General features: G+C 44.4%; 1 protein-coding gene across 1 annotated transcript in view; it reads right to left on the bottom strand.

The window, feature by feature from the left end:
- Window positions 1–1,142: 1,142 nt before the first annotated feature.
- Window positions 1,143–15,279, bottom strand: part of LOC135392828 (Bardet-Biedl syndrome 2 protein homolog) — a 68,496-nt gene continuing 54,359 nt past the window's right edge. Inside the window, exons 13-17 of the mRNA XM_064623530.1 lie at window positions 12,140–12,269; window positions 11,050–11,178; window positions 8,227–8,364; window positions 7,768–7,880; window positions 1,143–1,771 (exon numbers count right to left, since the gene is read on the bottom strand). Coding sequence (XP_064479600.1) covers window positions 1,510–1,771; window positions 7,768–7,880; window positions 8,227–8,364; window positions 11,050–11,178; window positions 12,140–12,269 — 772 coding nt within the window. The 3' untranslated portion in view covers window positions 1,143–1,509. The remainder of the gene's footprint in view (window positions 1,772–7,767; window positions 7,881–8,226; window positions 8,365–11,049; window positions 11,179–12,139; window positions 12,270–15,279) is intronic.

The raw sequence follows: 15,279 nt of genomic DNA, 5'->3' as shown, positions 1-15,279 counted from the left end.
GCGGCAGCACCAGAGGACACGTGTTTCGCCGTGTTTGCGGCTCGTCGGCCCTGGGTAGCTGCGCATCGTTCCCAATTGGCAAACCAGGGGTCACTCAGCGAGCGATATACACCTGGGAGGGTGACTGAGCACTCCTCAATGCCACAGTGCAAGCCAGTGAATTATAATGCAGGAAAAAAAGCCATTAAAGAAACAAATAAATGATACTAGACGTGTTTGAAATTCAAACTTACAGATTAACATGGCTTCTATGGCTGCACGCAGAGAAACAGATACTGATGCGCATCGTTCCCCGCGTTCACAGATACCCGCATCGTTCCATCAGTATCTGTTTCTCTGCGTGCAGCCATAGAAGCCATGTTAATCTGTAAGTTTGAATTTCAAACACGTCTAGTATCATTTATTTGTTTCTTTAATGGCTTTTTTTCCTGCATTATATATATATATATATATATGTTTTTGTTTGTTTTTAATCTGTTCGCATTTAGCTGGGACACCCTGAATAAGAAGACGCACTCCTCAAGATACTTCTAAAGGAATCGCCATGATAAATAACGGATAAATGCTATTGTTCCTTGCTGACTTGTTGTTATGACCCTTATTATTTCTGAAATTCCAGATAGCATCTTCCTCACCGTATTTCCCAAACTTCAATCAGCTTTCTAGACGTCTCTGTTTCTCTTGAGTCGAGTAAACTTGTCACAGATCTTTATAAGAAGCCGAATGACAAACGGCACTACTCATTTCAATAGCTATCACCCTAATATCCAAAAGCGAAACATTCCTTCCGGCCAAGTAACACGCCTGAAACGCATATGTTCCAATACACAGGATTTTGTTAACCATATAAAGGATATGTGTAATTACTTCAAAGAACGTCAATATCCCGACGAACTCATCAACAATGCCCTAGCTAGAGCCACCTCCCTAGACAGGGCAATATTGCTTTCTCGTGAACCGAATAAGGCATCAAACCACAATTTTTCATTACACCTTACACCTTTCTTGAAACGCCACCTAAACATACTCCATGCCTATGAAAGATATTTTGATAATGCTCCGGCTGTTACATTTCGGAGATGACGTAACGTACTCGACTTACTCACTTCCTCCCGCTGTAATCAACACAGTTCCGGTTGCAGTCCTTGCAACAATAACGCTGCCAAACTTGCTTATTTATTGCACCATCTACCTCCACCTCTAGCACTGTTAATGGCTTCAGCTTCCCTATAACTGCCGTCATGCATTCCCGTATCACATCCGCCCTGCCGTGTAGCCCGCCCGCAATAATGGCATCAGTGCTGCCCTCACAGTTTTTTTTTATTTAAGAAAGTGTATGTAACGGATAAAAACACTCTGAATATCTCATAATCTAATATCCCATAACCATTTCTGTTACCATTACTGTTCTAAGCGTACCCACAATGGTTCAGCGCTTATGTACCGAGCTTCCACCGTCGAGTCATTGGACTTCATGTGCGGTGTCATTGGTGAAGAAAGTCCTGCTCTTCATGACGAGGGGCGCTCTTCCCCTATGGCTATGGCCTTTATTAGAGCATGTACGTTGCGGTTCTGTACGGCTGCACGAGAGGTAGTGATAACACGTGATTTTGCTCTGCCCACGCGAAGCCTTGCTGCTCGCTGGATGATCTGGTTCACCTGACGTAGGCTGGACATGAGCTCTTCGTGACTGTTGCTGCGAATTTTGTAGTCGCTGATCAGTTGTCGGTTGCAGGACTGCAGTTCCTGGTACCATTTCCGCATGGAGTCACTGCCATGGTGAAAACTGGTATTTATCGAGCAGCACTCTGCAAAAATTCTCGTTGGTGTTTCTTTATGACATTTACAGGAACACAGGTCTTGGGAACAGGGAGTACCTACCACCGTATAAAAGCTGAATATTTGGTCACATCGAAAAAATGTACGACTGGCGTACCGGGGGGCCTGTTGATTATGATCGGACTCGAGGGTATAGGGTAAGGTAGGACAAGATGAGACACCGGGTAAGACGCGACATTTTGGGTTCCACGCCATAATGTAATGTAAGTTTAATGTCACTTAAATGTAATGTAGTTTAGAAACTGATAAGTCACTGTTACGTATAGTTACGCTTGTTCCTCAAATATTTCTTGTTTGCATATTGCCTGGTATTTTTCACCAAATTTTCCTGTTTCTTGGGATATTTCCAGCAAAGCAGAAGCGCACTCAAAAGCAAGCGACCAGCGACACATCAGACTGTCGGTGCCTTGTTTGCAAAGGACGGTGGAGGGAAAGGGTACTGGGTTCTGTGTGGTTTTATTGCACATCATGTGAGCGGTGTGCTCAAGGGGGCTGTGAATGTGCTTGGATTTCAAAAACTAATTTGTATATTTTATTACTAAGCGTGTCCCATCTTGCCCCACCTGATGTCTCGTTTTGCCCTGAGGGTTGGTGCAAGATGAGACGCTCTACATTTTTGAATATTTTGTTCCGTGTTTATTTTAGAACCGGCTGCATCCGTTCTAATTTACAGATAAGAAGCTTTAGACATCTCGGAATGTGCCTATAGCTAGTTTTCTTTTGAAAACGCGGAAAATTAAAATTCAAGATTAAATTGCGAATTTCTGTCTCATCTTGTCCCACATTCCCCTACATGGCTCGCGTGATATAAGTTTGAGGAATCCATTTTGAGGTTCACATGCACCGCCCACTAGCGTTTTGTTTCGATGCCAGAGCCTTCTCCCCCCAAAGGTGGAATACGCCGTAAATGAGTGGTACCAGCGAGGAGCTGCAAGCAGTGCCGTGTCGATGCTCGTGTCCCGTTGCAATTCTACCTTGTCGTCACAAATTGAGTTCTTTTAGGCAAGCGACTAACAGCTCCAGCGTATGTTGCTTGGAACTTTGGAAGACACCGGAGCACTGGATCCGCCACCGCTCAGCACGCTGGCATACACCTATCGTACAACGTCGTGATGGCGCACAGCCGTCAAAATCGCACTTGCTTTTAAAGTAACATGGTATCAAACGCGAAGAAGCACGGACGGGCAGAGGTCGTGTTTTACTAGCAACCAATCTTCGCGTTTGTTACCATGTTACTCAACCAACACGCACTAAATCTTCTCGCACTTATCCCTTTAAAGGTACACTCTTAAAAATGAACTTCACCGCATAGCACGCTCCTAGCCAACCATTATCTCGAATGATATCGTTATCTGCCCTGGGGGCTTAATCGCTTCATCGTCGTTACGGTCGTTACAAGCTAACGAATGGCGGGAAATTCAAAAGGGTGGGCACGTGACACATTGCGCGTGACGTGTACCACGGCCTTCACGTATCGCGCGAAGAGCGGCGTGCACGCGTTTTGTCACGTGCCCACCTTTTTAAATTTCCCGCAAGCCTTTTTGAATTTCCCGCCACTCGTTAGCTTGTAACGACCGTAACGACGATGAAGCGATTAAGCCCCCTGATTTGTTGAAAACGGGGGGCGTACGCCATTTCTGTGACACTTATGCTGTTCATAATTGTCACAGAAAAGGCGTACGCCCCCTGTTTTCAACAAATCAGGGCAGATAACGATATCATTCGAGATAATGGTTGGCTAGGAGCGTGCTATGCGGTGAAGTTCATTTTTAAGAGTGTACCGTAAAGCAACAGGCAGGCACAAGACACAAGTTTAACAGCTAGTTGCTTGTAAAGTTATACATGTGAGAGTCAGAGGAAACGCTGAATATTTTTAATTTGCTAGTAAAGTTGAGATAGAACGGCTCGGGACGACGTCCAGTGGGAAATAATCCCCAATTTGTCAAGCAACAGTGATCTATGTTCCCAACTGGCTTGCTGCTCTTGACGGCTACGTAGCCAACATATTTTCCTTTAGATTGGAGATGGGACGAATCCAATTTTTTTTAAATCCGAATCCGAATGCAGGGAAGGTTCTACGAATCCACGAATCTTACGAATCTCGAATCTTTCGAATGGTTTCTTTAAACAGAGTTTAAAACGCCAGGAAAAAAACACTTTTAGTGAAAAGTGTTTTGAAGCAGAATATGATGCCTAACAAATTAAATAATGCTTTAGTTTCAGGAGAAAATATACCTATGTAGTTCTTCTTAAACGTAATTATTTAACATGTTGTTCATCGGCTACAAGAAATGCATGACTTCTCGAGTCTGAATTATCTCCAGCAGGACATCTTGGCTTTTTCAAGACCTACGAGAGGATCCGTCGCAAGTTTTTTTGGCCGGGCATGTACAGGAACATCCATCGCTATGTGTCGTCATGCCAACTGTGTCAACAACGCAAGTCTACCGCCACATCCGTTGGTCGCCTACATCCTCTACCACCCCCACTCCATCCCTTCGAACGAGTCGGAGTTGACCTCTTCGGCCCCCTCCCCCTGTCCACTTCTGGAAACCGCTGGGTTGTAACGGCAATTGACCATTCCACCAGATACGTCGTTGCTTCCGCCCTGCCTTCCGCAACAGCTGCTGATATTGCCCAGTTTTTTATTCAACGTATCCTCCTCCAGCACGGCGCTCCCAGAGTCCTGTTGAGCGACAGAGGCTGCCAGTTTGTGGCTGAGATTGTCAAGGAGGTCCTCTCCAGCTGCTCTGTCACTCACCACTTTACGTCTCCTTACCATCCACAAACAAACGCAATGGAATTCTGCCTCATGGTTCAGGAACCAAGTCTTGGCGACCCCGGACAGATAGAAGGCGACGTTATTGAGCTTGCTGTTGTCATCCCACCTGTTGTGACGGCAGACGCGGTCGAATTCGTCGAGCCAATCATCAACATCCTGGCCGTCGATGCCGTTGAATGTGGGCGGGTCACGTTGCCGCAGTACTGGTGCGGGGTTAGTCGACGCGGTCGCTTGTCCTCCCGAGGCAGAACCGTTGCCGGCTGCGGATGGGGGTGTATTAGCCATAAGTACAATGCGACGGCTTCGGAGTTCCAGATTTACTGGCTTAGGAGGAAGGAAATCCAGCGCACCTCCACCAAATTGTTGCGGTTCGAAAAAACGAGCCTTTATTATGATGACGATGAGGATGGGAACGATGGGTCTGAAATCCTTCTCACACGTGACGTGAAAAACCTCCACGCGAGAATAGCGCTAAGTGTGCCGTAAAGCAGGAGACATGCAATCTAAGAAAGTTTATCTATTCGATAGCCTGAGCCTTCCGACTGCTCTGATGTCACAATTCTTTTTTCCCAGTTGAAAACTACGGCCACACTACATGTGCTGAAGTTCCCACTAACTTCTCATTGCTCGTCAAGCACAGCGGCAAAACTACATTGCATACGCATAATGCTGAGTATATAAAACGAAGAGAAGGCGGCTATCTAGCCGCCAAATTATTCTAGAGGACATAGATCAGTGTTGCTTGACGGGTTGGGGATTATTTTCCAATGACGTTGCCAAGATCCATTTTGCCACAGTTTCGCTAGAAATTAAAAATCTTAAAAGTGATCTGTCAGAGATACCAAAACTTGTTGCGTTGGGTTTACAAGCAATAAACTGCTAAATTACGCCACCGATGTGAATGCCTTTCTGCTGTTTTTCGGCACCTTTGAAAAAAAAATGTAAAAGAAACATCACTTTCTGACGGTTAAGTAGCGTCATGTACGTAAACGTTAAGTTCTGACGGTGAAGGTGGTCAAAAAAAAAAAAAAAATTAAGGTCGAAAAGATGTCACCAGATAGCGACGAATGAGAGTGAAGTGAAATAATATTACGAAGAAATACACAATGTGACGCATAGACTGCATCTCGGTAATACGCTGAAGACATTCATGTCTTCAGCGTATTAACCCAAACCGTACCAAACGCCATTGCGGAATATGTCTCATGAGACATATTCCGCAATGGCGTTTGGATTGAAGCAGCCAAACTTGCATACACTTATCGACAACGAAGCCTGTGCACTCTAAATCGTTTTACACCTTAAAGGGTGTAAATCAAAATGTTCACGGCGCACACCTTTTAAGGTGTATTTTAACACCCTCATGGCAATTGGGGTGTAAAGGGTGTAACGCTGAATAAAACTGCTGGGTTCGTGGCAATATGCTGGTAACTGTGTATTCACAATTACCAGCATATTGCATATAATCACATTGAGGTCCATATATCTATGCACATCAAGGTGATTAAATGTGTGTAAACATGCACAGCCGACAATCATGTATAGCATGGCAGCTGTGCATGGCAATGAAGCATGGCAGCTGTATATAGCTTTTCGTGAAATTGTATACCTTCTCATGAGCAGGCACCTCCCCCATGTGCATGTTAATTGCATTTATTAGTTTCTTCAAGGATTTGCAGTGTGGTACCCACAAATATCTAACCCCTGTAAAATGCATTACATTGTTCATTAACCGCGACTCATCAGGATGTTTGGTCCTCTCCTAGCTCTATGGTGTATGCGTTTCGAAGGGAAACACTAGCATTTTAAAGATGTTGCTAGAAAAAATCGAAATTTTAAGAACGTAACCCTTTCATTAGCAAGAAGACATACATCTTATCAAATGTATTTGTGGTCGCAACCCTTCATCAGAAATGCCACATCTACTGATGGTTCCAAGGAGATACTACTTCAACATGCGCCAGAAGCAATTCAGAGTTACATCCATGACCGTGATATTCACGCAGAATCTATAGTCTATGTGAAAAGTGCAGTTGGTAATGATAACGTATTTGCTGTTGGCTGTGTTGTTGCAAAAGAACCTTCCGAGGAGGACTTACCCGTGTTCGTTGAGATTGCAGGCATATATGTCATTAACTCTGATACCATTTTTCTCATACAAACATTAACTGCAGTTGAGTACGATGAGCGCTGTCATGTATTTGTTCTGTCTTGCAATGAGGAGCAACGTGTTTTAAGAAATTTAAGCACTATCTCAACAGATCTTCTAAATCTGCATATATTATCTGATGGTAGACGTGTTGTAAGTCCACGCCATGCACTTTTGTAACGTAATTTCCCGTTCCCTGTTGTTGTATATATTTACTTTTGTTCATGTGAACGAAAATAAACATACTCCCTTTATACACCCAGGCGACACACTTATGACCATATTTCACCTGAGGGTGTAGTACACCATTGCTACACCCTCAGGAACTTCCAAAACAAAGTTGTAAGGTGTGAAAGGGGTGTGATCTTTGTTAATACACCTATTTTACACCTTTAAAGGTGTGAAACGATTTAGAGTGTGTGAAGCTGCCTATGCTGTGCTGTGGTACCGTCAATTTCGCGTTGTGCGAGACACATAAGCTGTTTAAAGAAATTGCAATCGCAGCACAAGCATACCACAATCCTACCATAATCCTTTCTCTAATTTTAATTTCCCTTTGTGTAAACATGCATTTCCCACTAACCGACTTCTCTATAGCAAAACAAAGCCCCCCAAGGACGAAGGTTGTTTAGCCTGGACCGACAGGTTAACCGTTGGTACTTTCCCGTCGCCCACTTGCGACGTGAGGCTTTGCTTCAATCTAATCGGTGGATTCTCCACTTTTTTGACATGATCCAACCGTAAGCATCACAAATTTTAATTTGGTATCGTTGCGCTGTCGTTTACCGACCAGAGAAAGTATTCTAAGTGTGACGAACCTTGTCAGATATGACGAAATTAGCTAGGTCTTAGCTTAGGTTTTCACTTCTATCTCTATCTCGCTTTAGTCTAGCGATGTAGCCATTGCCATTGGCAGGCCATTACTACACTCATAAATATTGGGGAAGATAGAATGACTGGAAGGGTGCACACCCTTCCTTAATTTTTGTGCACTTACTAGTCTTGCATTAGACGGGCGTCTTCCGCTCTGACGACGAAGTTTCTGATTGCCGACGCAGTGTTGGCCATGTTGGCTGACAGTTGCATTCGCGTTGATTGGTATTCCTCCACCTGCATAATACGGGGAAGGTCAACAGACATCAAGTGGCGCTAAGAACATTCTCTCGATACATTCAGATACATATAGCATTTACGTTCGCTCAGAGGAGGGACCCACGAGTAATGCGTGTCGCTTAAAGGGACGGTTCCGTCAGGAAACCCACGTTATGAAACCATACCACTGTGCACGGCATCGGCCGACAATCCATGCGGCTATTTTTTTTTCGTCCCAAAAGTGCTTAGATATTAAACAAATGCGTATTAAAGATCAGCGTTTGATTGCTAGCGTTGCTTGATCAGCGTACTGTCTGATGCTCTGACACTCCCTAATGTTCCGCACACTTGTCATCAAGCTTACCTTGGCCATAAGGATCTCGAGAGTATTGCTTTCTTCGGGGAAATCCGCGCGGCTTTCCAAATCCTCCACGTTCAGGTACGACGCAAGAGACTGGATCACCTCTGCCGCGAGGTCCATCTGATCAGTAGTGATCACTGCCTATGGGTAGAAAGTGCCAAACATATATTTTGCTGTCGGGCCGTATTCTAAACGCATCTTTTCGCGTCGCACAACTTCTGTTGCGGAGTAAAACCAAATGTCGTTTCCATCAGCAGGAACGACATAGGTCGCTGCTGTTTCCAAAAGGTAGCTCGGACGATACAAGCGAGCACGTACTATGATTTAGAAGGTCGCAGCAATGTGGACTGGAGATACTTTTAATGTCTTTGGAGAAACATTATTCATTTTCCCGGGAACTTGAAGATTACGCTATGCTCGTCAGCTTTTCGCGCAGCCCCTCAGCATTTTTCCTTTCCCCTTGTGCATGTTGGAACGGTCTCAACGCTCTCAAATAAAGTACGGGAACAACTACACGTGAGGTCCACGTGGCTTCATCTTTTTCAGCGTTGTGTTGTGACCCGTCGGCGGATGCAGGCTTATTGCTGCTTTCTAATGTTGAATTCCAATGGCAGATTCGGAGCGCCTCCGGAGCAAGTTTTGTTGCTCTGCCGAGAGCAAGTCTGTTTGATTGTCAGATTGGGAACAGTTCTGGAGTATTCCAATGGCAGCTTTGGAGCGGCATTCGAGCCAAGGTCGCTCCAGGGAACAACCGAGACTGCTCCGCCAAAATAGGCAGATTCAACTGGAACACTACGTGACGTGCCACTTGTCGCTCGTGCTTCCTATTTCCTGTCTCTACTTCGCCAACATGGCCGCTTCGCAACGCGTCTTCGCCGTGACTACTATTTCGCGTCGTACGTTAGCGATTTTGTTTCATGAAGGAAGCGATAAGTCAGACATTACCAGGGCAACGTTAGGAGGACCTTGATGTTGCGAAACATGGCGTTATAATGGAACATGAGCATCTTCTTCTTTCTCTTCCTCCGTCTCTGCACTGTTAGAAAAAAAGGTATAAAGAAGGTATAATAATGGGCTATTGTACCTTTTTTATACCTTCTGTTGCAGATATATACCTTTCGAGGGTATAGAAAAGGGACAAAGTGCCGATTTATACCTCCAATCGTGCGCAGGGGTATAAAAGAGGTATGAAGCAGGGATAACAAAACATATTTATACCTCATTATCACGTGTTTATACCTTGTGTATAACATACAACCGAGGCTATACTTCCTAAGGTATAACTGCAGGCTGTTTGTACCTTCATCGTTTTTATACCTTTACTTGCACCACGTGTTGAATCACATAATTTTCTTTTGTTGAAGCGGTGTCATTTAAGATAAACAGTAATTTGTTTAAGAAACACAGACTTTGTTAGAGTTGCATCTACAATCTATAGGTTGAGTTGAGACTGCGTCATATGTGTACCTGAAATAATTAAATCTTGCCGTTCTCACCCGTATGGTTGTCCGCCAGGCGAAGGATGCTCTACAGTTTGCCAAGTCGCCAGCCGTATATCAGTATTTGCTGTCCTTTAGATGTCGATCAAAACTGCCAAACACGCGGAACGGGTATTCCTCTTTGAACCTTTTCTTTCTTATATTATTTTATTTTATTTTTATATGGGGAACTCTTATGGCGTACTCCAGCGTGGTAAAGAAAAAAAAAAGTACGCTTTTCTTCTCATCAAATGTTATTTCAACTCCCTGTATTAAAATTTTGTCGCAAACTGGATTGATGATGATGATGATGATTGAAAGAAAAAACTGGGATTAGAATATACCTTTGCAGAGGTACAGTTTATGTGAAGAAAATGTATAAATTCTATACCTCCCCTAGGGTATAAACTACATATACCTTTCCGGAGGGTATAAATTTATACCCTAAAAGGTACGAGTTATTGCACGGGCGATTTATACCCTAAAAGGTATAAATTTTTCTAACAGTGTGGCCGCCATCCACGAAGGGAGATTACCCAGGGTTAAACTCCAAGTTGTGCGGAAGTGTTCCAGTCGCAGATTCGGATCACTTGCTCTAGGCCAGATCAAGCCGCTCCACTGCGGAGCCTGCCCCTTGCTCCCACTCTGCCATTGGAATTCAACATAAGTCCACAGACGCTTTGTCTCGTGCTTTCTCCAACTGTGCTTCCTCTCATGCGCCCCAAGACACACTTGCTTAGCATAATATAAGCGTTACTCAAACGGCGCTCAATTGTATTTCATTTGAATAACAGGTTCTATACACTTCCAATGCGGAATATGAAAAGCTCCTTTCCTGCGAACGGAGGCTCGGGCATGCGCCACGTGACATGTATTCCAACGGCTCTGTACTTGAGCTTGAACGTGACGACGTAATTCGCGCGAAAGTGGATGTTGTTTCGCGGTATCCACCATTGTCAACAACGCAGTCATTAGCTAGTTTGACTGGAAATGATATATAATGAAAGAGCTGTCATATGGAAGCTCAGCAATAACTTCTAAGAAATGACGGGCTCACCATGCTTTAAGAACCCTCGTCGTAAACACCTTCAGATCTATCAAAACTCGCTGTTGCCGTAGCCTCCGTCATCGGACCGTAAGGAACAAGGAGTCTTGAACTTTGCGCGCTTATTAGAAACTACAGATTTGAAGGCGGACCGATATGAGTCATATATAGAGAGGTCCTATGTCCTAACTTGCTGTGCGTACAGCGCTTTGGCAGCGAACAGCAGCGAAAACTCGTAAAATCGGTTCAGTGGGGGTCACTTTGTGCCGTTTTCGTCGTTACAACCGTATGTTCAGTTGTTACCTCTCCGTTGAGTTCCATGGTGAAGCTAAATGGCATGGAGTTCCTGGCAGATAGTAGGTTCAGTTGAAGACGATCGTAGACTTGCACGTCTTCGGGTAAAAGAAAGTTCTGGTTGAACCACGTGGCTACCTGAAAGGACAGTGGCGCATGCACACAATGGGAACATGATGAGAAATTGATTTCTGAGGCTGGAACACCTATAGAAAGGACAAATACATACAAAGCTTCATGTGCCTAAGAAATTAATAATGATAATAATGTCCTTTCTAGGTGTTTCTGCCTCAGAACATCAATTCCCATCGCTTCTGATTCGAAGAGACAGGGAGGCGTACGCCTTTTTGTGTCAGTTCGAATATATGATAATAACCACAACGAAGGCTCAAGTTACACGCCAATATCAGTGGTCATGAGAGAGAGAGGAGGAGGAGTCCACTCTTTAAAATGAACTTCACCGCATAGCATGGTCCTAGCCAACCATCATCTCAAATTATACCGTACTCTGCCCTGATGTGTTGAAAATCGGAGGCGTACGCCTTTTTTGTGACACTTCTGCTGTTCATAATTGTCACAAAAAAGGCGTACGCCTTCCGTTTTCAACAAATCAGAGCAGATAACGGTATCCATTTGAGGTTACGGTTGGCTAGGAGCGTGCTATGCGGTGAAGTTCATTTCTAAGAGTCTGGAAAACTGGGGTTGGAGGAAGGTACAGTACACTCTTAAAAAAGACCTTCACCTCATAGCATGCTCCTAGCCAAACAATATCTCGAATGATATCGTTATCTGCCCTGATTTGTTAAAAACGGGAGGCGTACGCCTTTTTTTGACACCTATGCATCAGCCCCATCTCATCATCGTATCTCTATTTGTGTGTGTGTGTGTGTTGACACTTATGCGGTTCATAATTGTCACAAAAAAGGCGTACACCTCCCGTTTTCAACGAACCGGTGCTTAATCGCAGATAACGATATCATTTGAGATTATGGTTGGCTAGGAGCGTGCTATGCGGTGAAATTCATTTTTAAGAGTGTACGGCATGTCCTTAAGGAACCTTCAAACCTTTGTGTGACGAATGAATCCAAACAAAACTCACCCGTTGTGGCCGTTCGTTGAGCTTCAGTTCGACTCTACCAGTTACAGCATCGACTGGGATCTCTTCAGACGGAAGATACATGGAGAACCGAGGCAGCTGTCTTGAGACCTCAAACACATGAAAGTGGTGACTGTGGATAGAGACAAAATCTATCTCATATACTTGAATCGTATTACCATCTACAACGCTAAAGAAAACACAACGTTATCTGCTCCGTCGTTACGTTTAAAGCGTTACGTTGAACTTGGAACTCCAGCGGTCTATTGTGATGGTTTCTCACATGCCCCATGAATTCACTCACACAAAAGCGGCCCGCTACTTGGCCCGCTATGCTGCTGTCCGTTGCGCTACACTGGTGACGTCAGCAGTGGTGCGCGTGCTGCTTTTCTGTAGGCCACGTGCGCCATGCTTTTGACATGGGGGGGATATGTTTAGTGATGATAAAAAAGGAGGGGTTCACTTCCTTGAGAATGGGGGCATAAATCTGGGACAAACAGTGCACAACTACATTAGACTATTTATCCATCTACAGAGTGTTGCACGAGAGTGACCCCTAATTACTAAAAAAAAACTTTTACGTGACATGAAAGTTGGAAACCTTGTGCACGACACTTGCGAAGGTTTTTGCCACCCAAACAGGTGTTTTCTATGAGTGCACCCCGTTAAGTAGTCTAATTAGCTTAATTGAACTCAAGAATTTGCCAAGGAAAGGTAAATTTTTTGCGTTAAATACAGAGCCCATGGCCACAACACACCATTGCAATCACCAATACAGGATCTTTCACAATGTTTCCACAAAAATTTGACACTCGAAAACACATAGCAGCTGCCAGGAAAGCCGTCGCTCATCAAGGCGCGCTCCTCCAGGTTGCCCCGCATAAGTGAGGAGGAGGAAAGGACGACACAGAAAACAGCACAGGACATCCAAGGTCGGTGATTATCAGTAACTGGTGGCTGCGAACAGATAAGTTTGGGAAGACAAAATGTGTGATTGGAGTATTGGACTGGTCCCCGCCCTCTCTCTCTTTTTCTCATGTTGTTTCCATGTGCAGTGGGGGTGTCTTCGCGCCTACACTCTTAAAAATGAACTTCACCACATAGCACGCTCCTAGCCAACCATCAGCCCGAATGACAACGTTCTCGCCCCTGATTTGTTGAAAACGGGAGGAGGAGCCTATTTTGTGGCCATTATGCACGGCACAAAATAGGCTCCTCCTCCCGTTTTCAACAAATCAGGGGCGAGAACGTTGTCATTCGGGCTGATGGTTGGCTAGGAGCGTGCTATGTGGTGAAGTTCATTTTTAAGAGTGTAGCCGATAGTGGCCGGCTCTGATGAAATCCGAAAACGCGCTTGCAGAGGTGGCAAGTTTTCCGGTGTCAAAAAATTCGGGAATACCATATTTTCTGGTGTATAACGCGCGCGTTATACGGTAAAAAAGTGATACGAAGAGGTCCTGCGCGTTATCAAACGGTGCGCGTTATACGCGGAAATGTTTTCCTGCAGGGGTGACATACAAATTCTAGCCTCTTCCATGGTGTGCTCTGGCTTTCTCTTGCCAGTTGGCAAAACCGGCGAAAGAACGCTGGTCTTCACAAAAAGGTAATGAGCTGTTGAGGAGTCAATAATCCTGAATTCATTTTAGAAGGTTGGCGTGCTTGAGAAGGGACGCGAAACCGAAAGCGGAGAGGAGACTGAAGTATATGATGACACCGACTCTCTTGCATCGCAGTTTAACGGATTTGACTAAATGTGTTTCAAATAGAGCATATCCATATGTTATACATCCCGTTGGCTTATTGTGTATACTGGTGGCAGTACAGAAGCTTGTAGCAACATTGTGGTGCGCGTTATGTACCGGTGCGCGTTATACATATAACTTTTTTTTTCAAATTCAGCCCGTTTTCAAGGGCGCGCGTTATACACCGGAAAATACGGTACGTGTTCTTGAGCTTACTTCGCAACGGAAAGTGCTAAAAAAGAAGTTTGGGCCAGTGCTGTGCTAGTGGAAAGCATGTGATATCAAGGTACTATGTGATTAACTTTGTTTCGTCCGCGCGATCATAACAGAGAAAGGGCGCAGTCAAAAATCAGATCAGTCAGCAAAGCGGGGTGAGGGACTGGCGGAGCCTGTTTGACAATGTTACTTTTCTTCAGCACTCCCAGTTGCGAAGTTAGGTCAAGGACACGTACTTCATTGGTGGAATGGAAGAGCGTCCTTTTGCGCTTCACCGCGACCAGCCGCAAAAAAAAAGTGTAAACTGAAACCTATTAATTACAGCAGCAAAGGACCCTCTTCGGTGGCAGATTTTTCAGTAAAAGGTGTCCACTAGAGGTCCCAAAAGGGGTAGTTTAGTCTAGGCAATTGGTCTAGGTTACACCGCTGGCTTACATAGTGCTTCCGTCTGCTATACTTTTGACGTTACTGGGGATATCCACGAATGAAGTGTGTCTGTCTGTTTTGTTTCCTTTTTAGTAGATGCATCACCTATCCAAACTGTAAGACGCATCAGCAGTTATATTTACAAGGACAGGCAAAAGAAAACAGGAAACCTCGGGTGTCCAGTCCACGCTGCGCTATAGAACAATTCCAGGTTGACTTCACGCTTCCATACGAATGCACTCTGCGATAATAACTATTATTTGAACAATAATTCGCAACTCAGCAGCTACGTAAAGCTAAAACGATATACCAATCAGTAAGGTTTGTACATCAATCAGAGAACATTATACACAGAATTAGTATACTATATCAATGCACAGCGGCACATTGTCGATAAAAGAGATCAGGGATTTACAGAAAAAAGACCAAAATGTAGGTTGTTACACCTCTATACCCATATACCCTCAAGTCGTTATGGAATGCAAGGCAAGGTGTCCTAGACAACTATCTCATGAGGAAGGCTGTTCCAGTCATGCTAAAATGAAAAATGAATGTGTGAAACAGTTGGATTTGGACAGGTAGTGGATGAAAGTTTTGTTGCCCTTATTGCGTGTGCTTCCGCTAACGCAGTATGGACAGTATGTACTTAGCTGCACATTAGTCAACTTGTGAATTATCTCCCAAAAAAGTTTTGTGACGATAGGTTTTAAACCTTGTATACATTGAGGACAATCCGGATCTTTGGACCATTTAGACGAA

The sequence above is a fragment of the Ornithodoros turicata genome, chromosome 4, assembly GCF_037126465.1.
Source record: "Ornithodoros turicata isolate Travis chromosome 4, ASM3712646v1, whole genome shotgun sequence".
NCBI classification, from domain to species: Eukaryota; Metazoa; Arthropoda; class Arachnida; order Ixodida; family Argasidae; genus Ornithodoros; species Ornithodoros turicata.
This window is presented reverse-complemented; position numbering and strand designations above follow the sequence as displayed.